General features: G+C 42.9%; 8 protein-coding genes and 1 long non-coding RNA gene across 15 annotated transcripts; 2 read left to right on the top strand and 7 right to left on the bottom strand.

The window, feature by feature from the left end:
- Positions 1–2,318: 2,318 nt before the first annotated feature.
- Positions 2,319–3,945, bottom strand: LOC6634551 (nuclear speckle splicing regulatory protein 1). The gene is made up of 2 exons (XM_002057932.4): positions 3,862–3,945; positions 2,319–3,803 (listed from the first exon to the last, which is right to left on the bottom strand). Exons 1-2 carry the CDS (start codon positions 3,870–3,872, stop codon positions 2,615–2,617), a joined length of 1,200 nt encoding a protein of 399 aa, XP_002057968.1. The 5' UTR covers positions 3,873–3,945; the 3' UTR covers positions 2,319–2,614.
- A 45-nt stretch (positions 3,946–3,990) lies between these two features.
- RpS15Aa (Ribosomal protein S15Aa) lies at positions 3,991–5,469 on the top strand. The gene is made up of 2 exons (XM_002057933.4): positions 3,991–4,099; positions 4,822–5,469. Exon 2 carries the CDS (start codon positions 4,824–4,826, stop codon positions 5,214–5,216), a length of 393 nt encoding a protein of 130 aa, XP_002057969.1. The 5' UTR covers positions 3,991–4,099; positions 4,822–4,823; the 3' UTR covers positions 5,217–5,469.
- Positions 5,271–6,145, bottom strand: LOC138911784 (uncharacterized). The gene is made up of 2 exons (XR_011417427.1): positions 5,869–6,145; positions 5,271–5,798 (listed from the first exon to the last, which is right to left on the bottom strand). It is a non-coding gene; the product is annotated as an uncharacterized lncRNA (long non-coding RNA).
- A 2,678-nt stretch (positions 6,146–8,823) lies between these two features.
- Positions 8,824–10,757, bottom strand: Prx2 (Peroxiredoxin 2). Its single transcript, XM_002057934.4, has 2 exons — positions 10,556–10,757; positions 8,824–9,739 (listed from the first exon to the last, which is right to left on the bottom strand). The coding sequence occupies exon 2, from the start codon at positions 9,737–9,739 to the stop codon at positions 9,155–9,157; it is 585 nt and encodes a 194-aa protein (XP_002057970.1). The 5' UTR covers positions 10,556–10,757; the 3' UTR covers positions 8,824–9,154.
- Positions 10,758–11,744: 987 nt separating this feature from the next.
- Alr (Evr1_Alr domain-containing protein Alr) lies at positions 11,745–13,120 on the bottom strand. The gene is made up of 3 exons (XM_002057935.4): positions 12,521–13,120; positions 12,198–12,436; positions 11,745–12,129 (listed from the first exon to the last, which is right to left on the bottom strand). Exons 1-3 carry the CDS (start codon positions 12,818–12,820, stop codon positions 11,967–11,969), a joined length of 702 nt encoding a protein of 233 aa, XP_002057971.2. The 5' UTR covers positions 12,821–13,120; the 3' UTR covers positions 11,745–11,966.
- A 135-nt stretch (positions 13,121–13,255) lies between these two features.
- parvin (beta-parvin) lies at positions 13,256–15,934 on the bottom strand. Its single transcript, XM_002057936.4, has 5 exons — positions 15,735–15,934; positions 14,969–15,058; positions 14,624–14,895; positions 14,095–14,279; positions 13,256–14,031 (listed from the first exon to the last, which is right to left on the bottom strand). Exons 1-5 carry the CDS (start codon positions 15,853–15,855, stop codon positions 13,596–13,598), a joined length of 1,104 nt encoding a protein of 367 aa, XP_002057972.1. The 5' UTR covers positions 15,856–15,934; the 3' UTR covers positions 13,256–13,595.
- A 224-nt stretch (positions 15,935–16,158) lies between these two features.
- On the bottom strand, positions 16,159–16,729 carry LOC6634556 (transmembrane protein 203). Its single transcript, XM_002057937.4, has one exon. It carries the CDS (start codon positions 16,727–16,729, stop codon positions 16,295–16,297), a length of 435 nt encoding a protein of 144 aa, XP_002057973.1. The 3' UTR covers positions 16,159–16,294.
- A 6-nt stretch (positions 16,730–16,735) lies between these two features.
- On the bottom strand, positions 16,736–17,513 carry Rpp20 (ribonuclease P protein subunit p20). The gene is made up of 2 exons (XM_002057938.3): positions 17,203–17,513; positions 16,736–17,146 (listed from the first exon to the last, which is right to left on the bottom strand). The coding sequence occupies exons 1-2, from the start codon at positions 17,359–17,361 to the stop codon at positions 16,736–16,738; spliced, it is 570 nt and encodes a 189-aa protein (XP_002057974.1). The 5' UTR covers positions 17,362–17,513.
- Positions 17,514–17,595: 82 nt separating this feature from the next.
- LOC6634559 (Cytochrome c oxidase subunit 6B) lies at positions 17,596–22,447 on the top strand. 7 transcript variants are annotated; one of them, XM_070211253.1, is made up of 3 exons: positions 17,596–17,752; positions 18,329–18,649; positions 19,391–21,522. In XM_070211253.1, the coding sequence occupies exon 3, from the start codon at positions 19,483–19,485 to the stop codon at positions 20,767–20,769; it is 1,287 nt and encodes a 428-aa protein (XP_070067354.1). In that variant the 5' UTR covers positions 17,596–17,752; positions 18,329–18,649; positions 19,391–19,482; the 3' UTR covers positions 20,770–21,522. The 7 variants fall into 7 exon arrangements, with proteins under 7 accessions (XP_070067354.1, XP_070067353.1, XP_015025055.1 ...); XM_070211252.1 differs by having other exon boundaries at positions 17,597–17,752; positions 19,379–21,522; XM_032440577.2 differs by lacking the exon at positions 17,596–17,752 and adding an exon at positions 17,790–17,810 and having other exon boundaries at positions 19,379–21,522.
- Positions 22,448–23,729: the final 1,282 nt, after the last annotated feature.

Below are 23,729 nucleotides of genomic sequence, written 5' to 3'. Positions count from 1 at the left end.
AATGAACGGAAAATAGCAGCAGCCGCAGCCGCCGCAGCAGCAGCAGAGCCAGAGTTGACAATGCCAGTGAAAGAGGGAACGAAGCGGCAGCCAGCCAGCCAAGGGGCAATGGGGCAATGCATATAACATTTTAATTTCCTGCTTATTAGGCAGCATACACCCCCTCCCCCCTCCCCTCACTTCTCCAACACCAACGCCTACGCCCACTGCAAGCGACAATACACGCACACAGACACACACACACACACACACACACACATACAAAGAGATGCAGCGGCAATGATACGTGGCGTGTGTGTGTGTGCTTGTCATTTCGCCTTGGCGACTGGCAGCCAACCTTCAGCTTCCCCTCTCAAGTTTACCCCTGTGGCCCGTACACCCAACCCTTGCCATCTTCTAGCCATGCGCAGTTTTTCATTACACGCTGCTGTCCATTGCAGCGGAATTTTGGACGCGCCTGCTCCTGTGCCTTGGCCTGCGTCTGCTGCACATATAAATCACCAACACGCACAAGCACACACACACACACATACACAGCGAAAAAAATAAAACCAAAATGTACTCAAATCAAGCAGAAATCAATGTTACCAGATCCTTTGCGGGCGAAATTCTTTTTTTGCGAACTGTGAACCGAACTGTGAACCGAACCAGTTGCTCCAAAGGCGGATCAAGTGCATACAGCATATTGTAGTTAGTTAGTTAGTTAGTTGGTTTTTCTCTCAGTGCACACATGCACAGCGTAGACGCCAGAGCTGTAGCAGCCCAACTGACCACAGCAGTTGGAAGCGGGCGCATTGGAAATTTTGATAATTGAATTTACACGTGAATGATCACATCTTTAAGCCTTTGCTCTGGTTTATTGCAGTGGGTTAGCAGGCAGCAGGCACATGCTCCAATGTTTGCCTTTGTTCTGGTCCCTCAGATTGAAATTGTGCTATTCGTGAAATACGCCAAAGGCGGATGGCCAAAACCAAAGCCACGTAATTATGATCACAAATTGATTACGGGAGCACATTGGCAAGAAGCTGTTGCAGCTGCTGCTGCTGCTGCAGTTCCAAAATGAGACAATCGGGTCACATAAAGGGACTGGCAATAACTTATACGTATGTTTTTAAGGCCCTGATGCAAAATATTAAGCGAAACCGAATGCGCACATTTTGCTATGGTCGAGTGTGCCCAATTTACAGGATATCGATATCGATATTTATCGATAAGAAAGTTCAGTTACGACTTTTCTACTCGAAAATGTAGTTTTTATGCTTTCGAGAGTTAACTGCATTTGATTTAAGCAATTATTCCGGTGATAAGTTAATAGATAGATAGTGTGGCTAATAGAAAGAGACGCAAGACCTTATTTGCGATCGCCTGCACGATGCAGAATGCGATGCCAATAACACTTTCTCTGTCTAGCTTAAGGTAACTGCTCTGCAGCAATCATATTAATTTGCCTAAAATGTGGTACGAATATCAACGGAAACGGCAACAAAAACAAGGACAACCGCAACTTGTGATTGATGACACAATCAAAGAGGCAAGCAAATGTCGAGCCACCTGCAGGAAGCGCCAACATTTGCTTGTATGTTAGCATAAAGCTGTAAATAGTGATAGGGAGGGGGAGGGCGGGGGTCATGAATAAAACAGAGCGCACATGCGAGACATCTGGCAACCCAAATGCACTCAGCGCCAATGGCGGCAATGCAAAAGACAGAGATAGCACAAGTCTTGCCAAATAGAAAATGGATTTCTATATTAATTTCGCTGACACGACGGCAAGGATGGGTACACGAGGCCGAACAAGAAGAAGAGGTAAACGCGAACGTTGACAACATCAAAAGTAAGGAAATGCTACTGACAGCAGCACGTTCTATTCGTGGTTGCAGTCTATGTATGCATGTGTGTATGTATTTATCTATGTCTTTCGTGTACGTGTACGTGTGTTTGTCTGCAATGCGCTGCAGCGACCGACAACGGCTCCAAACCATGTCAGCTCAGCGTTGCCGGCTTTCGCTTTTATGGCGGACACACCTATTTATAAAAGGGATTTGCAGCATTTGCGGCTAAAGCAAAAATAAAAATAAAAAAATCCCCCCCCAAAAAAAAAAGGAAATAACTAACGCCAACTTGGTCTTTGTTAGGTTTCTTTTCTTTTATTTTGTGTTTCGTATATAAAAAACAAAAAATGGACTACAGTGAAAGCTCTCTGCAACGAACCCTTAATGCGCCTTAATCTTATTCTTATTTCACTTATGTACATTAATAAATATGTGATTAAACAGATTGTCTTTTGAATTAAATTGAAAAAAAAAAACACACTCGAATACAAGTTTCCTTTCAGACATTTTATTTACCAGCCCAATCTTGATACTAGCTTTGTTCCGTCAAGCGTGTTTTTACTGTATCATTATTGTCTTTTTTTTCCGGCCTATGCAAATGCCTGTTGGCAAAATATTTGCGCAAAGGAAGCACTCGCATAATTTAGATATACATTTATATATATATATATATATATATGTGTGTGTGTGTGTGAATATCTATGTACATAAGTATATATTTAAAATTAACATTGAGTGCGAGGCGCCGTTTAATGTTTAAGTTGTCACAAATTGAGTCGGGATCAGGCACGTCTGGCCAGTTTGCGTTGATGGTAACGGGCGAGAGCTGCATCAAATACTTCGCCCACGGTGCGTTTGAGCCAAATGTAGCTACGATCGACTGGCGTCCTAACAACCGCCAGCACATCCTCCGACTCCGACTCTTTGGCCAAATCGCCGACGATGTCGGTGGCCTGCTCTGTGGACTTCGACGTTGGCTCTGTCTCTGGCTGGGGCTGCTTGTCCTTATGTTTGGCATCAGGTTGTGGCACGGGCTTGTCTGTCGATTTGACGCCATTTGCACTGGTGGCTGTGGGCGGTTCTTTTTGCTGCTCCTTCTGCTGCTGCTGCTGCTCCTCCTCGTCGCTGGAGTCGTCAATGCTAAAGTCTGAATCGGCATCTATATTGTTGGCCAGATGCGCCTTTGCGCTGCTACTGCCAGCCTTGGTTTCATCTGTAGCTGCAGCTGCCGCCGCCTCTGGCTTCTCTTCTTCTGCCGAGGAACGACGCCTTCTGTAGCTGCGCTGTTTATTGGAGCCGGGCGCATCGCGCTTGATTGGCTTATAGGCCACATCCGATGTGCTGGGCGCTGTCTTCGGCTTAGGCACTGGCTGTTGGGTGCCCAATTTCTGTTCGTACAGATGCCTGTAGAAGCCATCCAGATCATTTTGTTTTGTCACATCGCCAATGGCTTCTAGGTACTCATCACGTTTGTCCTGCTCTTGCAGTTGGCGTATGGATTCGAGCTTCTTGCGATATGCTGCTGTCACATATGTGTCCTTGTCCTTGTACATTTCGCCCTCCGCTTCGCGATCCTTTTGCACTTGACGCTCAACACGCAGCTCGTTCTCCAGCTTGCGTCGCTCAGCATGCTCCATTAGGCGGCCAATATACTTGGCTTTGCGCGGCTCCAGCCTTTTGATTTCTTTGGCCTCCTCACGTTTCGTGTCCATAACGTCGTACAGCTCGTCATACTGAAAAATAGTTGGGTCCTCGGCCAGAGCCTTCTCTTGCATATTGCGCGCCACACGACGCTCCATTAGACTGGGACCACTGACCACTCCCGCTTTGCCGCTGAGGCGCATTTTTGGCGCACCCGCGTCATGGTCGCTGACCGAGCTGTTGCTGCTCTCATCGAAAATGGAAGGCTTAGTTTGCTCTAATGGTTTAACTGGTTGCTTTTTCTGCTGGCCAGGTATGATAAGGCCAAACCTGTTGAGTATTTCTCAAATTAATTTTAATATTATCGTAAATTATTGTAAAAACTCACTGTTTTGACATTTTGTTTGTGCTGCAGTGTTGGAAAACGAAAAAAATCACAGCAAGTGTTGTTCAATGCCAACCAGCCACTGAATTTTATGAAAGCAACTCTGCGCTGTTAGCAACCCTGCGTGTGCGCTCACCACTGACAGCTGCAGCTGTCAAATGCGGCAAGATGGACTTCCTCTTTTCCGATACGTTCGCGGTCGTGTAAATTTGTGTTGAAAAACCACAAAATTAAATCTTAGGTAATCTACGTTAAATTTTACCTAATTTCTTGTTAGAAACACGGCAAATATTACAATTATAACGCTTGCTTAATATGCGCTATGGATTTTGTGCGTGTGCCTTGAAAATTCTGTGCTAAAAAACTCGACATATATACTTTTTTTTTTATTGTGTATGAAATGAAACTAAGATGTTTTGACGGCATCAGCGGATCTGCGATGAGTTGCCCAATGCGCAACTTGCAAACAATTTCAGTGTATGCATTCATATGAATACAATGCAAATCAAACGGCAATCCAATCACTTTTTTTTTAATATATTTTTTTCTGTTTCTGTGAAGCAATGTTCTAAAGACCGCCGTTGCCGTCATGTTTGGCAGCATCAACTGAGTTGTTGTTGTTGTTGTTACTGTGACTAACTGGGATGTGGTAGTGCAAATGGTTAATGCAAAAAAAGTAGGTTGTACAACAAATATGGCAAATGCTGTCGGGAGCACGAATATTGGGCTTGTGATATGACAAAACTGACGTTGTTGTTGTTTACATAGCCGGGCACACAGTTCTCAGTGCAACTCTGTGAACCCTGCTCCACCACTGTAGTCGTTGTGCGAGGGGAGGGGGCATAGGAGAGTTGGCAGTAGCATATTTTCAAGGCACCGCATTTGCACGTGTTTTATTTTTTTTTTCAACAATTTTTTTTTTGTTTGCCTGTGAAAAAGAAACTAATTTGTTTTTAATTGCAGCCATGGTGCGTATGAACGTATTGGCCGATGCCCTGAAGTGCATTAACAACGCAGAAAAGCGCGGCAAGCGTCAGGTGCTGTTGCGCCCCTGCTCCAAAGTCATCATCAAGTTTCTCACTGTGATGATGAAGCACGGCTATATCGGCGAATTCGAGATTGTTGATGATCATCGCTCTGGCAAGATCGTTGTCAACCTTACCGGACGTCTGAACAAATGCGGCGTCATCTCGCCACGCTTCGATGTGCCCATCAATGACATTGAGAAGTGGACCAACAATCTGCTGCCCTCTCGCCAGTTCGGCTATGTCGTGTTGACCACATCCGGCGGCATTATGGATCACGAGGAGGCCAGAAGAAAACATCTGGGTGGCAAAATCCTTGGTTTCTTCTTCTAAATGGTCGCTACTGGAGCAGTAGGACAAGCCAGCAACATCTAAAGCTATTTTGTGTGTGTGGGGAGTTGAAATATGTACAAGTTGTTTTATTTCCCCGTCGCGATAATATCAAAAAAAAAAAAACAAACAAGATAAAAAAAATACGTTCAAATACGAACAATAAATAACTTCAAACATCGTTCAAAGACAACCTGAATGATTCACAACAAGAAAACGCGAAATAAAATGATAAATACATAATTTTTAATAACAATCGCTTTTTTCATACAAATGTAAGCTTCAAGTGACAAAACTGCAGTAAATGTTGTACTTATAATGAATCCCTGTGTCATCTATTTGGAGTCGCCTCTAATCCAACTTGTAACGTGGCTCTGCGCACTTGTCCGTAAGCAAAAGATGTAAACTTAATGAGAACAAATCTCGGTTAGGAGAATTCCTGTGTGAGGAGGCCCAGCTTGAAGTAAGAAATTCCCGCCGGATCTCAGATTTGATACGGATTTCGGCTACTCCCCAGTCATATCAGATAATGTTGCTGTGAATCTGGACTAAAGTGTTTCAAATTCCAAAATTTTGCCGAAATCACTGCAAATAATTAAAAATAATCAGGAACTGAGAATCTCCATGTTTTAATGTATGGAAAAAGCGTTGCCACCTGTGCCAAATAAATTCTAAAAGTTCGGTTATTTCGCAACATTGTTTGCATCACGAATCGAACCAGACCGAGTTTTAAATAGTTCCGCGCCCGTCTCCACATCGAATAGGATAATAAAGTAATTAGGAATCTGAACGAAACACTGCCGACGGGCCAAGGTTAGGGTAAGTCGAAAATAAACATTAATGAGGTAGTTTTATATAAGTATGGATAAGCGTAAATTTAATTTTTAAACAGCACCAAAGGGGTTTTATGCATAATTTACAACATTTTTTAAGCCAAGTTGGCAGCTTGCTAACTAATTGGGAACATTGGAAAAAAGTGTTGCACACTTTCGGGCTTATCATTTATCGATAATCAACTAATCGTACTCAATTTTGATTAAAAGTGGTTACTTTTTGAATACGAAAAAAAAAGCCAATTAGCTGGCACACGCACAGAAAGGACCTGAATGAATTGTCAATTGTGCTGTAATTAAAAATCGATTAAGTGCAAATTAAATAGACATACAAAGACAACTATGCAGCAGCAACATTGCGTGTCACGCAGAAATAGTTGGCTCAATTGATGTACATCAATTAGCAGGGCCGGGCAGGGCAAATGAGGCCCCCACCACCCTTCCACCCATTTTTTTTTTATTAATAATATCGAACAGTTGCCTATCAGGGCTTAACATCTTGTCATACCTGAGTACACGTGTGTACGTGTACAACTGTTCATATTTAATCAAAATTGTTTGCCAGATTAGGTCCTCAAAATGGCAGAATCAAAATACGCACATACATACATATGCTTATATGTATATATGTATGTATGTATGTATATGTATGGCCTTTCCACACGGCATTCTAATGGCGTCTGTCGCGACATCGACTTTTTACCCTTATCAGTTCCTGACTTTACACATACATGTACATGCACATGCACATGTACATATGTATTTGTATCAAAGCAAGCCATAAAACTTTGCGCCAAGAAAACTAATAATAATTTATATTGCCCGACAAACCAGACAGCTGTGAATGTGAATGGTACGCATGTATGTGTGCACATGTACATACATACATATGCATGTATTTGGCTGTGCTTCATATGTATTTGTTTTGATTTGGCATTGGAATGTCATTTCCTGCAATGCATTTGCACTAACTGTTCATTTGATTTGTTTTCTTTGCTCTTCTGACAATCAACAAATGTCAAAGCTGCAAAAGGTCCTCAATTCGCCGCAACGGCGAAAATTGTCTTAGACAGCGCTAATGATAATTGTGCTGACGATCATTATGTTCTCATTCCTTATGTTGTGCACGTTCTCGGCATAACTGTTGTTGCTATACGTTTTACAGCGCCTTTCGCAACCAATGCAAAGTTACTTGAAATTGGAAGTACAAACGCAAACGCTATGATTCAGCAAGCCGCGCCGCAGTCATTAAGATAATTGTTTTAACAAATAGTCTAGTTATCATTAGGGAGCAGTCTCGGGTAAATTAGCAACAAGTTTATAACTTGCCACTTTGAGTTTGTGCACCCACACGCATGCTTAGAGCCGTACATACTACATACATATGCATGTGTGTGTGTGTGTGTGTGTGTGCATGTGTTTGTACAAGCTAGGATTTCGCCTACGAACTGAATACAAATGTACTCGTATCCATGTGCGTGTGTGTGTGTGTGTGTGTTGTGTCTGTGCACACACACACACATACATATAATCAAATGTTCTTTAAGCATATGAACACACACACAGACACTCAGGTAAGTAATTTAGCAACTTTTTTCAGCAGCTGTCTCCGCACAAGCTCACCTAAATTATGTACATAAATATATGCAAACACACAGTTGTACATACAAACGTATGTATAAATGTACATACAATTAAATAAAAGCAACACAGCCGGCGAGCATTGGAAAGGGTTTTGGTTTCTGGTAGGTTCGATCGAGTTAGCAGCTGGCTTAAAGCTTTGCGCCCGTCTGTGTGTGTGTGTGTGTGTGTGTGTGTGTGCAAAACAAGTTTGGCCAAAGAGACGGGGACGTAGACCTTGTCTTAAATGGCACAACGCGTGATGCGCTAGAATCGCAACAACAACAACAACAACGCCGTAACGAAGTCAAGCTGAGAAGTCTGCTGACGCATGCCTTGATGCTGGATCCGAAGCGAAAGCTGACACCAAACGCCAGTGTTGCCAGCTTGTTAGCAGAAAAAAAAGGCTAGATTAATGCCGCAAAAAAAGCTAATTATTTGAAAACAGTTTCGCCAGCTTGAAAATAAATATATTATCTTAATATATTATTAATACTATATGCTTTCGCTATCTTTGCTATAGACAATTGATGTACATATAGTCAAGTGAAGTACCACTTGGGTGGGGCAAGCTTATTGGGTAAATAACTGTTGATTGTTAAGCTTTATGTTTTTCGCTGAATTCGCTGGCGAATTCTACGTTTTACTAAAAAAAAAAACACACACACTTCGCAACACGTGATCAAATAGAATGTTAAGCTGCGATATGACCAGCTCAATGGATAGATGAATTGAAATATTTGCAAACTACGAAATAGCGGAAAACCCGCTACAACAAAAGGAAACCAATTTCCGCTACACTGGAATGCCTAGAGTTGGCGGGAAATCGGCACAGTTGGCAACACTGTACAGTCGGTCACGTGGCCTGCAGCAGCATACGCAATGAAAAGGAAACCGGGAGCTGCACCTGACAGTGGGCCAACAGGTTGATGCCGCCTCCGCCAGGCACGTGCAACACGTGGAGCGTTACGTGAGGCAGACGCATAAATTGGAAAAAATCGTTATCATAACCAGACCAGACGCAGCCACAGCCAACGCACAATGTGCACAGTCGAAAGATAAGCCAAAGTCTAACTGCTTGGACGGAGCTGGGGCTCTGGACGGCAACAGCAGAGATAAAAATAAATAAATGTTATGCGGCGAATGAAGTCCACGTGTTTAATTACTACTCAATGCGGGCTTTATTGTTGCGAGTAAACAGAACTTGTTGAAACTTTCTGCTTAAATTACATGTGTTTGTGTGTGTGTGTGTGTGTGTGTGTGTGTGTGGGTTGCAAAGTGGGTGGGGAGGGGTTACATTCATGCGACCTAGCGCTAGGTTTATAATATATGTATATGTATGTATTATAATAATATTATATAGGTGTGTGTGTGTGTGTGAGCAGCCTCTGTTTGGTTGCAAATGCGACGCAATTAGATATTCTCGTCTTCCTTCTCAACAGCCTGCGTTGGGGCGACGCACTGCACCAAAGTATGGGGTGGAGGAGCTTAGGATGTGGTGGCAAAGTACTCCTTGGACTTGGTGGGATCGGCCACCATGGTCTTCTGGCCGGGCTTCCAGTTGGCTGGGCACACCTCGCCATACTTGTCGGTATACTGGAATGCCTGGACCAGACGCAGTGTCTCCTCAACGCTGCGTCCCACTGGCAAATCGTTGATGGTTATCTGACGCAAATTTTGCTTGTCATCGATGATGAAGAGGCCGCGGAACGGTATGCCAGTGGCCTCATCCAGTACACCGTAATCGCGTGCCACCTTCATCGATTTGTCGGCCAACAGTGGAATGTCCATGTTGCCCAGACCGCCCTGTTTGCGTGCGGTATTGATCCAGGCCAAGTGGGTGAACTGGCTGTCGGTGGAGCAGCCAATCAATTCACAATTGATCTTACGGAACTCGGCCGCATGATCCGAGAACGCAATTATCTCGGTCGGGCACACAAAGGTGAAGTCCAATGGATAGAAGAACAGCACCAAATATTTGCCCTTGTAATCGCTCAGCTTGATGTCCTTGAATTGTCCACCCACCACGGCGGTGCCGGAGAAATCGGGAGCGGCCTTCTGGATTTGGGGCATCTGACAAAGACAAAGGCATTATTTTTATCTGAAGGAGCTGTCAAATTCGGCCAAACTTGTTGCTTTACTAATTGGAATTCTTTTTTACTTTTTACAAATTGGTCAATTTTTCCTTTTCTTTTGTCGACTTTTTTTTTTGTATACCTTGAAAATGGCGCTTCTCAACCTTTTTTTTTTTCTTCTGCCAATTGGCAATCGTGATTAGACGAATTTTGAAAAGGGCGAAACCTGAACAAAATGGCGGCCAAAAATTTCCAATTAAAGAGAAGATGGGTGCAAAAAGCAAGATGCAAGAGCTCAATGACTTGCAGGCTCTCTCGCTCTCTCTGTCGGTCTGTTTGGCAGTTTTCGTGTGATTTTCGGCAAATGGCACGAAATTGTATCAAATATTAAACGTTTGCAATTACAAGTATGTGCCTAATGTGAAATTACTTTCAATTTAATGCAAATATAAAAGAATGCCGGACAATTCAATAGCTGTTGCCGCCATGACGTTTTTGCTGCCGGCTAAAATTGCAAAAAAAAAATCAACGGAAACGTCTGTGGCTGCATGTATGTGTGTGTGTGCGCGTTTGTACGTGCCAATAATGCTATGTATGTGTACGTATGTATTATACATAGAAATTGTGCGCAAAACTTGTGAAATAATCTTCTTCGCAAGTAGAAGAAGAACAACAACAAAACAACGGCAATCATCATTTAGGGCTTACGCTCAGCTGTAATTTCTCTTTGATTTTGTCAATTATCTGCGAAATGTACATTATTTGCAAATCTGTTCCCTGCCTCTTGTTGCTAACTGCCGGGTCACAAACTTACTTTAATTTGTTTAATACGTATGGGTATTTGCTGCTAGTTTAGTTAATTAAGCGCGTCGACGCAAACCTTTTTTTTTATTGTTTATTGCGCAAAAAAAACCGGGACGTCTACTCGGCTCGACAATTTTATGTGAATTGTTAGTTTATTTGAAAAAGCACGCGATAACAGGACCGTCAGCACCGCTTGTTCAATCGAAATTGACTGCGAGCGCAGAGAGCGCAAAATATGTATGAGCTTGCCGCAATAAAAGATGGCGAGAATAGGGAGAGCCTAGAATACGTCAGAAACTCAGGCCGACCTTCAACAGCAAGGGGAGCAACAGGCGAGATGAGAACCATTTCAGTTGAATTGTCAATCGAAATTACTTTTTCTATAACAATTGTGGAGTCTATTATTTTTTTTTTATAATTTTTTTTTTAAATATATGCCTAATCAAATACATAAATTTATTTGCCAATTGCACTAAATCTGCTATTGTTGACGATATGGCAGCACTGCGCATTTTTGGCGGCACAGCGTGCAAATGTTAATTTGATAAACAATTAAAATTGTGTGTGCTGACGAACAGTATTAATAGCCTGTAGTAAAAAGATAGGAAATACGGAAATCAGCTTAATTATATGTCCATCCACGGATGCTGTCCGTTAGTGTTAGCTTTCACTGTATGTATATGCAACAGTTGGGACTTCTGCCGCAATACACGGACATTGAACTTTAACATATCTTTAAATTAACATAGCCCAAAATAACATAAGCCGCAGCTCACAGCTCCATAGAAGGAATTGTGAAATTCATTAAAGAAAAGTGATGCAATTTCTGTAGTTCTAGATGTAAATGTTAAAATCATGATGTGGACCCAGCATAGAAAGAATAACAGCAATGTTTTAATTTAGTTATTGATTTTATAATACAAACAGAAAAATACGAAATTTTGTACCACAATACAACTCTCACATATTCATCGCCCGACCAACATTGAACGTTAACTTTGATAACATTTGAAAATTATAAAATATATATGTATACATATGTATATACTACTTAATCTGGCGGTATCGGCGGGAGTTGTGGGATTGGTGAGGGGGTAATGTTAGGTGGTTGTGTCATCAGAATGTTATCGCTGGCGCCTCGATACCCAAACGGAACTGAAACTGGAAATCTCTGGAGCCGAATTAAATTTACACGCGTATTGGGTTAATTCCATCTGTTCAAATACGTTTTGACAATTAAATTATCGAAATTTTGTCACATCGCTTTAAATGTTGGTGGTCGTGGTGGAAGGTAAAGGGGGGGTGGACTCTAGTGCTAGAGTTGCATTGTGTGTTAGTAAATTAGTGCGTGTGCGTATGTGTGTATGTGTGTGTGTGTGTGTGTGTGTGTTGCGTGGTATCTTGCAACTAATTTCATAGACCTAATCACAGGAACCATCTAGCCAGCCGTCACGCCACCTCTCATTTACTTTGCTGCAATCGAACAGCGGTTTGCCAAGCTTGTCATTTACTCGATTATGAAATTTACACAGCCACAGCGCCAAATCCTTTTGTGAATTGACATTAATTGGATTCACTTCAATGCTGCATGGTATAGAGAGAGGGAAGGTGTGAGTGTATCAACAATGATTTAATGATGCGGTCACACTTACTCTGTGCGAAAGTCCTTGGCACAATACTCGCATGGATACAAGCGTGAGAGCACCTCAAAAAATGTACGCATATCACGTTTCTCCGTATCAGTGGGATTGTCGGAATAAAAGGCTGCCATGGTATGCAGCAGGCCCCAGGTAGATATGCCCAGGCGCACTTTATCCAGTGGACAATCTTCGCGGGGCGCTGCGATGCCTGCTGCGTTCACAGTTAGCTTTTCGCTTGCCATATGCTTTTCCTGACATTAAATGTAAACAAGAAATGGGAAATGCGTTAATGAAGTGCCAGGAGCGCTTTTCAAATGCACAAGATTGTGATTTACCTTAGCTGCTTGCGTATTTGAAATGAGACGCTGTTGTTTCGACCATGACTTGAAATCGTTGCAGGTGCGACAGTTGCTATCTTGTTTGCTGTTTCGATGCGCACTGAATTGTGTCCCATCAACCGGCGGGTCCGGTTCGGTTGGCTTTTGCTGAAATGATGTTTTTGACATCCTAAAATCTGGATCTCGCAATATTCGCAAAACAGTTTTTTGTAGACGGCGTATAATCAATCGGGCGCCCTCTCGATTTGGAGCTACCTTACTTTGATAGCTGTGACGTCGTATGAATTCTTTCCACATGGGCAGTCAGCTGCTTTCCGTTAGCGCAAATTTGAGTTGTTTACTTAACAGCGCTGTTAACGCCAATTTGTGTCCTGTTAACGCAAATTTGAGGCGCTGTTAATGTACATCGCTGCAGGCCGCTGTTGTTTGCTGCCAACAGTCTGGCAACGCGCAATCTGCCACAAAATTCCCTCGAATGGTGTACGTTAATTCAAAATGCAGCAATTTCAAGTTGTTTCGTGTTTAACTAAGACGATTATTCGAAATTACACAATATAATTTTTTGATACTTTTTCCATTTCTCTATATGTCTCTGAGTGTGTGACAAACAACATTAAACGAAAAGCCATTATATATGTATACATACGTATATATATATATATGTATACGAACAAACAATGTATGTAGAATTACAGATATCAACAGAGAAGAAAAAAAAAACAAAAGCAACTATTACGAATTGTCAAGGCACATTTATTAATACAATTATAAAATGTATATAAATTCATTTAGTAACAACTAAAGCAACTTAACAATCGGGCGGGTTAGCTTTTCGTTGCGGCGGCCAACAGCTTACAACGGGATTAGATGCACACACACATGCACACATACATATACATACAATATATAAACAGTTAGAACACTTGAATATATAAACAGTTAGGACATTTTCAATTTCAATTTCATTTCCGATTTACGATTTAAGCATGCATAAATTATTAATTTATAACAAAAATAAAAAAAAAAAAATAAAATAATAATAATAATTGATTAGACATAAATGACATTTAGCTCAGGCATATTCTCGGAACATGGTGAACAGGCTGTAGAGAACACGCAGCGTGGACTTCAGATCCATGTTGACGATATCTTCGGGGCGTGCCTTTGGCTTGGGCAGGCCGACATCCTGCATTAGATCGAAGGCGAACGCCACATTGTTGACCATCTGATCGACATCCTGCGGCGTCAAATGGAACTCATGCAGCGGCACAAAAAATCCGCCCAGCAGGCCCATCAACAGGCACAGATAGACCCCATCCCGGAAATCTGTGTTCAGATCGTTGATCTCAAAGTTCAGTTTGGCCAAATGCTTGTTGACGAACGTGATCAGGGACTTCTTTACCACGGCCAGCTTGTCGGGCGCACAATCAATTAGCGTATCGAAGGCATCCTTCTCGCAACGCATGCCCAGATCATCGTACTCGGACGTGATTTGCTCCTGGAATTTCCTGCAAAGATGATCATGATTCGATTGGTTCGCTCGTGGCGTTCGGTGTTCCGCTTCAACTCACTGCGCATTCAGAACGCCCGCATTCTTCTCGGCAATGACCACCGTGACAAAGACATTCTCCGGCAGACGCACTGGCGCCCGAAAATGACGCACCAGCGCGACCAATAAATGCAATATGGCCACAATGTTCTTCGAGTGAACGCTGGCCACCGACCATTTGGGTATCTTCTGATGGAAGCCAAGTGTCTGTGCCATAAGGAATATATAAGTTAGTTAGGGATAGCAATTGCTTTTTGGTGGGAAGAGGGGCGGGATTCCAGCTTCATAAAAAAGCGAAAAGCAAGCAATATAAATGGGAACATATATATTGTAGATTTCAGAGCAGAAGAACATGGTCTCAGCTCCTCGTCTTGGTCAAGAATATGCAAATGCTTCATGGGCACAGGGTATCATTATGCAAGGGAAAGGGAAGGGAAGGAAAAGGGAAAGGGAGAACCGAACCAAGCGGAGTTAATGAAGGAAGCTTGGAAAACCAGGTTCACTTTAGCCCTGTTTATCATTGTTAAGGCGTCTATTGATGGCCAACTCACATGGTTAACCGCTTTCAGCACAATGCTGAGTTTCTCGTGCTGGCCCTGCTCGGACTGTGTCACCTCGGGCACGTCCAGCTTTTTGCCCGTTAGCTTCTCCCAGAGCTTGTGCAGCACCTGGCCATCGTACATGTCCTCCTCCAGCTGCTGGACAATGATGCGCTGCTCGGCAAGCTCATCGTTGATCCAATCGATGAGAATCTTTTGCAGCTTCAACATTTCCGGATCGTTGTTCGATTGCGGATCAATAACGGCGCGTTGTTCATGCTCACCTAACCGTACAAATAAAGATCAATAATAATGGCTATGTCCGGTCATATATGTTAACCCGATTCCAATACTCACGCAGCGCATAATCCTCGGGCGGGATGTCAAACTGATTGGGTGAGCCGGGCGAGTCGATTGCATATTTGCCTTCTTCTTGGATTTTCTTAACTGCAACGGCACAAATGAAGAGTGTGTGTGCGTGTGTGTGAGTGAGTGAGCAGGCAATAGTGCAATGTAAACAATAGATAGTGACGTCACAAATGCGACACGCAACAAGCACCCAAATTAGGGATGGGCCCGTGTGGCCCGTCAATACGAAAAAATGTAAGCTTAAAAACGAAGACAGCGCTAACATTTTAAAAATCCTGATTATTTCCTGTTCATCATTACTGCATTTAATCATTATTTATCATAAACACTTTAATGTTTTTAAATTTGTATAACTTGGACAATTCGTGTCACGCGTGCGTGTTCGTGTTACGAGAAAACACGAAACGCTCACCGTGGGCACACTGATGAACACACACACGGGTGCTCAAGCACATATACACCTACATAAAGCGATCAGTTTGTTTGTTTGTATGCGTCACAAATGTAAATGACGCAATGTTTTTTTTTGAATAACATGGGCAATGGACAATGCACATCTGTTGTCAGAAACGTTGGCCAAACGCTGGAGGAGTGGCTGCTCCTGCGATATTTCACTGCACGATTGAATGGAAAGATGTAACCACGCATTTAACACAACACTTCAGTTGATGCTGGGCCATATTTGGCCATATTGAGCAGATTTCACTGCGCTAGCCCAATTTGGGGAGGCGGGGCGGTGGAGGATCTATCTCACCTTCTCGAGTGCCGCGTTTACGGCCAAGTGTACTGAATTTGTCCCAGAAGCTATCTTCCTTTTCACCCTTCTTAATGGCTGTGGGCGTATGCGGGGATTTGGGGCGATTTAATGTCGACATATCTGTGCACTGGCAAACAAAATAAAACGAATAAAACAAAACGCGAACGCAGTGTTGGAGCTGCAAAACACAATCGATATGTATTATCGATAGGCATTTACGCTGTTACACAAACAATCGAATTCTTACAGCAATATGTTAAGACATTGAGGGTCTTCCCACGGCATTTAAATGCACAAACACAAAATTGATAAGCTAAATAAATTGGAATTAATAAACAAAGATATGTTTCGAAGTGCCAAAAAGGAAATATAACAACGCGACACAATATGTATATATAGTTAAAAATTGCAATGGGCTGGCTAAGTGCGTGTACAAAAACTTTTGTATGTATTTGTATGTTCATAACTCGCTTACAATATTATATATATACACACATATATATAATAACTAATCGTAGGCATTTCAGGAGGGGGTTTACAATGTAGATTAGATGATTTTAAATAGAGTTGGGCAGCTGGCAGGCACGAACCGCAACAAGCTGCAGCAGCACGAAAATGGGCGAGAAAACTTCGCTGTACTCGAGGCCCGTTTTGCCGGATAGCTTGAGGCACAGCAAATACTTGAAGATGGCGATAAGTACAAGGAAATATGTGCTCCACATGAAACGATGCAGCGCCTTCCGTTTGTTATCCGAGTCCAGGTACATGCGTATGCCAACAATAACGCAAAAATATGCATTGCATATATCGATGAAGAACAATGGACTGAATATGCTAAACCAGTCGCACATTAGCTCCGGCATTATATTGTTAAATGTGCCCGATATCTTAAAGACCAGCGTTATGGTAAACACGAGCAGGCCGCACAGATTAACCAATATCTCGAACTCGGTTAGCCCCAGCCAGCGCACCAGCTCCGATAATTTGAACATTTTCTTTTACTTATGTTTCGGTTTCTTATGTTGTTGTTGTTGCTGCTGCTGCTGCTGGGTTTTGCGCTGTGTTTGCGTTGGCTTTGTGTTGGCTTCGTTGTGACCGATCCCGGACAGCGTCGGCTGTGCCGGCAGCTTGGGCACGACAATGTCGAAGAGGCTGCTGTTGTAGATTTTGATGTGTAGCGCGGAATTGTTGCGCTTGCGATAGGTTATATCGTCGTCATCACACAGTGGATGCAGCTCATCCAGCAGCTGTATGGTGGATGTGTTTATCGCGTAGCTAAGCGCTCCGTCCGAGTTCTGGATGAGACGCAATGCCAAATTGAGGCCACGTGTAATCGAATAGCCCATGCAATGCAAATAGATTTCCTTAGCACCCGCGTTGAGCAGATCCTCGCATCGCTTCTGCTGTGCCTGCCAAGCAGATCATATATGTTTAGGTAAATAAACAAGGCATAACAACAGCCTACCTTAAAGTCCGTCTTGCTGGTAATATAAATATTTCGTCTGTCGCTGGCAGCACGCGGCGGCAGCTTGCGTACAATGCGTTGGCTTTGGTTGCGGCGCTGCTGATTGTTTTTGTTGTTGGTTCTTGGCTTTGCCCCGAGTTCCGTTGGATTGCTGTCCATTATCGAGACCAACAGCGTGGCGTATTTTCAATCACCCATTACACGAGAGCGTCTATAACTTGCATTAATTCGATTTCGGCTTGCGTGTTTATTGCAAAGTCTAAGGAAATGTTAAATGTTACACCCGATAACGATAACGATATCGATGCATGTGCGTGAACCGTGTTCAAGTGGTCTTATTTCGTTTGTTTTTTTTTTACGGCAGGTGGCGCTTGTGTTGAGCATCTGGCAACCCGGCTCTAACTGTCAGTTTTTGACATATAGTCGATATTTTCAATAGGTATTATTTTTTTGTTCATCTCACACACTATCGTCGACTGGTTCGTGCTCGTAACAGCGAGAATCGCCCAGCAGTTGAAAAATTTTCCTTGTACTTTCCGTAACAACAAAGGTATGTTTTTGAAACAAGCACAGCAAAAACGATCAACAAAACGCAACTAATACAAATTGTAAGCCAGTGGCACAAATATTGCATTTATGCAACAATACACGCACTTAAGTATTTGTCATAAGCACGCACACATACATATATACACACACACAGACACACACACACACGCAATCACACATACACATTTTCAACGCCGCTGGCTGTAAAGGCTTTGGCAGCAGGCAAAGAAAAAATAAATTACATAACTCCTAATTAAATTTAACTGAAAATTTGTTGAGGTAAAGTTATATTTCGGCATAAGTAAGTTACGTATTAAGCAAACAATCGTAAGTTCTTAACGTTAGTTACATAAGTTCGGAATGTGCGCTGAAACGCAATTATTGCAACGTCCCTTGGCTCGATGCCTCCTCGTTAAGTATCCAACCGTATCTGTATTCTAACCACAAAGAATGTAGAAAAGCAAAAGTAAAAGAAAATGAGAAAAAGAAGTAATAATTTATAAACAAACTCCTTGCACAGCGTATTGATCCAAGTAACGTTTTGTATTCATGCGTTCAAGTTCATTTTTCCATGCAGGACGAACAATATCCGCTCCCAACCGATTTCAGTTAAACAGTTACAAACAGCAGCAAAGCAAAGCAAACCAAAAGCAAGCACTAAATACATAAAACGCACGCGACCCACCGCACCACACCGCGCGACCAACGAATCACACCAGCTGCGACAGGCTGACGCAGGCTGAAAAAAAAGGGTGGCAGCACCTTGCGGACAACCACAACAACAACAACAACAGCAAACATCAATAACATCTCAGCGGCAGCAACAGCAACAACAACTACAACTAGAACAGCAGCAACAGCAGTACACATAACGGCGTTCGCTGGATAAAGCATACAAGTAAATTTTACAATTCTTATTCCAAATCAAAATTTCTAACGAAACCAAGTCAATTGCAATTGCATAAGATTATGAATTTCGGGTGCACATATTCGAATTGTCTTAATTCCCAAAGAGTGGCCACATTTATTTATACATGTTGGTTGCCGCCGGCCCTGCCACACAGCTTTAAGCTTTTAAGCTGTGCGTGTGGTTCTTAGTGGTCCGCTTGCAAAAAATCTAAAGTGCACCCTTCATGTACATAGACAAGGTCACGTATCCTTGTTGCTAAAAATTATGATTGTTCTTTCATATTGTGCACAAATCGTACTACTACAGGCAAATTGCGAGATTATTTCGCACTAAACTTTCGCGTCGACTCCATTCTGTTTGGCAACTCTGCCAATTCTGTTAACAGCAGTTAACAGCTACAAAGAGAAGGCAATATATTGCCGTATGTGTATGTGTGTGGTGTGTGGCTGCCTCCCACTAAAGAACATGCATAATGCATGAGGCAACCAAATTGAAATGAACACATCTGGTCACACACAATCAGGCAAGCAGGCAAATTGTAAAAAAAAAAAAACAATCAAAATGTATATATACATGCATATGTTTTGAAATACTTGACGACAGAGCAGCAGGCGTCGCCATATCGAAAACCGTATCAAGAAATATATTGTATATTGTGTATAGGTATACCGCATACGAAACGTCCCAACTGCAATTGTTTGATTTAACGCGGCACAGTTTGAATTGCAGATCGTCAACCGCAGCCACACCCGCAGTCGCAGCAGCAGCAGCAGCAGCAAACTTGACTGGTGGCAGCCGTAAGAGACGGACATATAAACGACATGTCTGCGGCACGTTTACCATATTATCAACAGCAGCCGGCGGAGCAGCAACAACGCCGGCGCAGCGGCAGCCGTGGTCGCGGCGGCCAGCGCTGCGTTGGCTATCAGGAGCGCAACAGCAACAGCCGGCGCGAACGCAGCCGTTCTGCTGAACGACGTCGCTATAGTCACAGTCGCAGTCGCTCCGCGGAGCGCCAGCGTCGACGTCACAGTCGCGATCGCGGTGAGCGGCGTCATCAGCATCGTCATCATAGGGATTCGCGCGATCGTTCATGGGAGCGCGAGAAGGAGCGGGAGCGCGAGCGCGAACGTGATCGCGACCGCGACCGCGACAGGGATTACTCCAGACGCAGCTATTATCAGCGAGATAGTCGCAGTCGTTCCCAAACGCCACCGTCTTCGGCACGTCGACAGCAGCCACACGGCAGCTCCAGCAACAACAACAACAATAATAATAATAACAACAACAACGGCAGCAGCAGCAGCAGCAACAACAGCAACAACAAAGTCAACAGAGGCAATATCAATGTGGAGGATGTGGTGCGTGCACAGGGACCGATGAATGGCAACGGGTCGAGCCGGGATAATGCCATGTCTGCCGTAGGTGCCTACTACAATCTGGACACGGACGAGCCCTTCGACAAGGAGCGCATACATCGCGAAATCGAGGAGAAACTGCGCGAGACACTTGCGCGCGAAGGCAAGGTTTATCCGCCGCCCAAGCCTGAGGCATCGCATCCAGTTTTCGCCAACGACGGCTCCTTCATGGAACTCTTTAAGAAAATGCAGGAGGAACAACAGCGACCGCAGCTACATCAGCAGCAGCAACAGCAGCAGCAGCCGCCGCATTTCCCGCAGCCGTTGTCGTTGCCGTTGCCAATGCAACCACAGTTGGATGCCGCCACAGCTGCTGCCACAGCGGCTGCGGCCGCAGCAGCTGCCGCGGCCGCCGCAGCGCTAAGAGAACAACAACAGCTGCTGGAGAATTGCGCAGCAGCAGCCAGTCCATTTGGACCATTGCCAGCGATAGCTGCCGGCGCGGCCAGCACACCGGCTGCGCCCTATATAGCCGCAGCGGCGGCTGGTAAATCGGCGCCGCCGCCACCGTTGGTCGGACGACGACGCGGTGGCAAAATCTTGAAAACGGGCGTCGTGGCCAAACTGAAGACGCCCAGTGAACGGGACGTGGATCCCAAGGATTTCTGGTCGCTTTACCTGGCCGAAGTGAATAAATATAAGAGCAACGCCTGCGATACGGACAATGGCAAGCGGCCGCTGGTTAAATAGGATATCGGGATGCGGATGCACACCTCCACACATACACACACCAACAACTACACACACACATTTATATATATTATACACATACGCACAACAAACGGAAAGATGAACTTGAACGCAGCAGGCCGCAAACAATGTTACAAAAAACGAAAACGCTTTGGCGTTAGCTTTAGACTCTTGTCTCGCACACACACACACACACACACACACACACACACAGCTAGACATATATATATATATATATATCGATCGATATATCCATATGGATTTTCTTTTAAGCTAAGTGAAAATCTTTTCTCATTCTCAACAAAAAACGAAAACAAATTGTGCAAAAAGAGAGAGAGAGAGAGAGAGAGAGCTTTTGGGTCTCAATTTCTTTTTAGAGTTTAACTATTTTATGCCCATAATCAACTAGTTTATAGAGACAACATATATATATATATCTTTTTGGGAGCATAGACGGGGCAGATGCGAAACTGTGCAGATACGACAAAAAAAAAAAAAATAATAATACACACAGAACACAAACTGAATAAAATATGAATTAATAAACGTAGCGTACGTGTTTAAGCATTAGTTTGTACAGATTTCTATATATTTAAATACGTATCTATTTATGGACTATGTATTCCTTTGACTAAAACTAAACTAAACTAAACTTATGTAACTTGTATTTTGTGTGCGTGTGTGTGTGTGTGTGTATACTTTTATAGAAGATCGACAGACATGAAATGAACATGGAACTAACGTATTATCATACTTTATATCTGTCTCTTTTTCTCTCTACTTTCCTTTGGTTAAACAACAAATTTGACTTTGAAATTGAAATTGTTAACAACATTTATTGTTATATTTGCCTCTTAATTTAAGTTACATTTATACTTTACCTTACTTTACTTTACTCTCATCTAATCCATTTACACATATACTTATTATCTATATTAATTGTGTCTCCTTGCCCTGGTTTATAATTCTTGTTGCCTTTTGCCTTTTGAATTGTGTTTTTTTGTTTTGTTTTTGTTTTTGTTGGTTTTCTTTTTCAACTAAAAGTCAATTTATATGCAATTTTTCATGTCCAAAAACAAAAACAGCGAGAAAACATCTGCCGACAACATGTCCGCCTATAAGATGGAGACCGCACCATTCGATCCACGTTTCCCCAACCAGAACGTGACCCGCTATTGCTATCAATCCTATTTGGACTTTCATCGTTGCCAGAAGAAGCGCGGCGAGAATTTTGCCCCATGCAACTACTTCAAGAAGGTCTACAAGACGATGTGCCCCAATGCCTGGGTCGAGAAGTGGGATGATCAGCGCGAGAGCGGCACATTCCCTGGCCGCATCTAAGCCCACATCCCACACATCTAGCATTCAATACAACAACAACCAAACAACAACAACAAATACAACAACAACAACAACAACAGCGACTAAATTATGCTAGTTAATATCGTTTAGGGCAGGCAAATTAACAAATATAAACAAAAATTGTTACAATCCAAAACAAAAAAAACCTGGTCGGTCGTTTGTTTCTTCTTCTTCTGTACATCGCCACACCCACACACACCCACGCACACACACACACACCACACACACGAATGTTCAACAGGAGTCGAGCGCTAAGCTATATTAAACTATGTTCTTTGGTCTTTAGATAATACACAACAACAACAACAACAGGAAACACAGGCATCTGTATAATAAATGTGTATTATTCAATAAAAAAAAAAAAAAAGAAAAAGAAAAATACATCGACAACAACAACAACAAAACATAAATTTAAGGATACGGCAACAGCTTCCGGTTTTATCTCTTCTTTTTAATTGATCAACGTTATTATGAGATGCTGGAGACTGGTCGGTTCCTTGGGCCGCTGCTGCGACTCCTGCTCCAGGCGCACCTTGCCCTGACTGCACTGCAAAGAGTTCAATTAACGCTGCGGATAAATCTACATTGTAACTCAAATGCTAATGCTGTGCGCTGTAGATGGCGCTTTAAAATCAATTTCAAGCATAAAAAGGAGCTGCCCTGTAGATGGGACCAGACGAGGGAGAGAAATGGGCATCTGCGATTTCATTGTATATATATATATTATATTCCTGATCCGGATCTCGTGTATCATTTGCAGAGCAAGTTATCAATTTCTATTGCTCTGATAGAAGTTTACGGAGCTCGGAAATAGACAAAGTCTCTTCATTTCCCCGACATTTCCCGCAAGAGAAGTTGCTCGATAAATCCCAAAATCGGTATATATCGATTCTAGCACCTAGCCCAATATTTCAGAGGCATAAATAAGCATAAGCTGTCTGAATATATGGCATAGCCCTAGTTTAAGGGATCGAAAATGTGTTCAGCTATTCGTCAAATTGCTCGATAACTGTCAAAATCGATATATATCGATTCTAGAGGGGTCCTTTTAAGGAGCTGCAGCCTAATATTGTTTTTACGTATACATTGACTAATCCCGCAGTTTCTTTGAAAAGTGCATTGAAGTGGGGTTATGTTTTTATGTTTGCATTGAAGTGAGGTTATGTTTTAATAACCTCAAAATGCACACAATGAAGTGTCATTCTCAAGTCCTATCCGTATTCCTTTTGATTTAGACAGCCGGAATGTACAAAAATATAGATTTATCATCTAGATATATAGATGATATATGTATATATATTTACCAAATTCGTGGCGGCCATCAGGTAGATGCCCGGCATGGCGACTTTCTGCTGTTTGTTGGCCAACAAATTGGCCATGCTGATGGCGCCGTTTGGCGATTCGCGGCACTTGGCCAGAATTTCGGACTCAATTTGTTTGGCGTCCAGAGATTCAATAATTTCGGCCATTTGCCTTTGGGGCTCGCTGCGGTCGGACTGACAGCCAACTCTGGGAATGGCTATGACAAATAATTGTCGCGATTCGATATGTTTATCCGTGGAAGAAACTTGAGAGTAGCTCAAATAAAATTCTAGATG

This window comes from Drosophila virilis, chromosome X (assembly GCF_030788295.1).
Source record: "Drosophila virilis strain 15010-1051.87 chromosome X, Dvir_AGI_RSII-ME, whole genome shotgun sequence".
Lineage (NCBI taxonomy): Eukaryota > Metazoa > Arthropoda > Insecta > Diptera > Drosophilidae > Drosophila > Drosophila virilis.
Note: the sequence above shows the minus strand (reverse complement) of the source record. Positions and strands in the feature narration are given on the sequence as shown.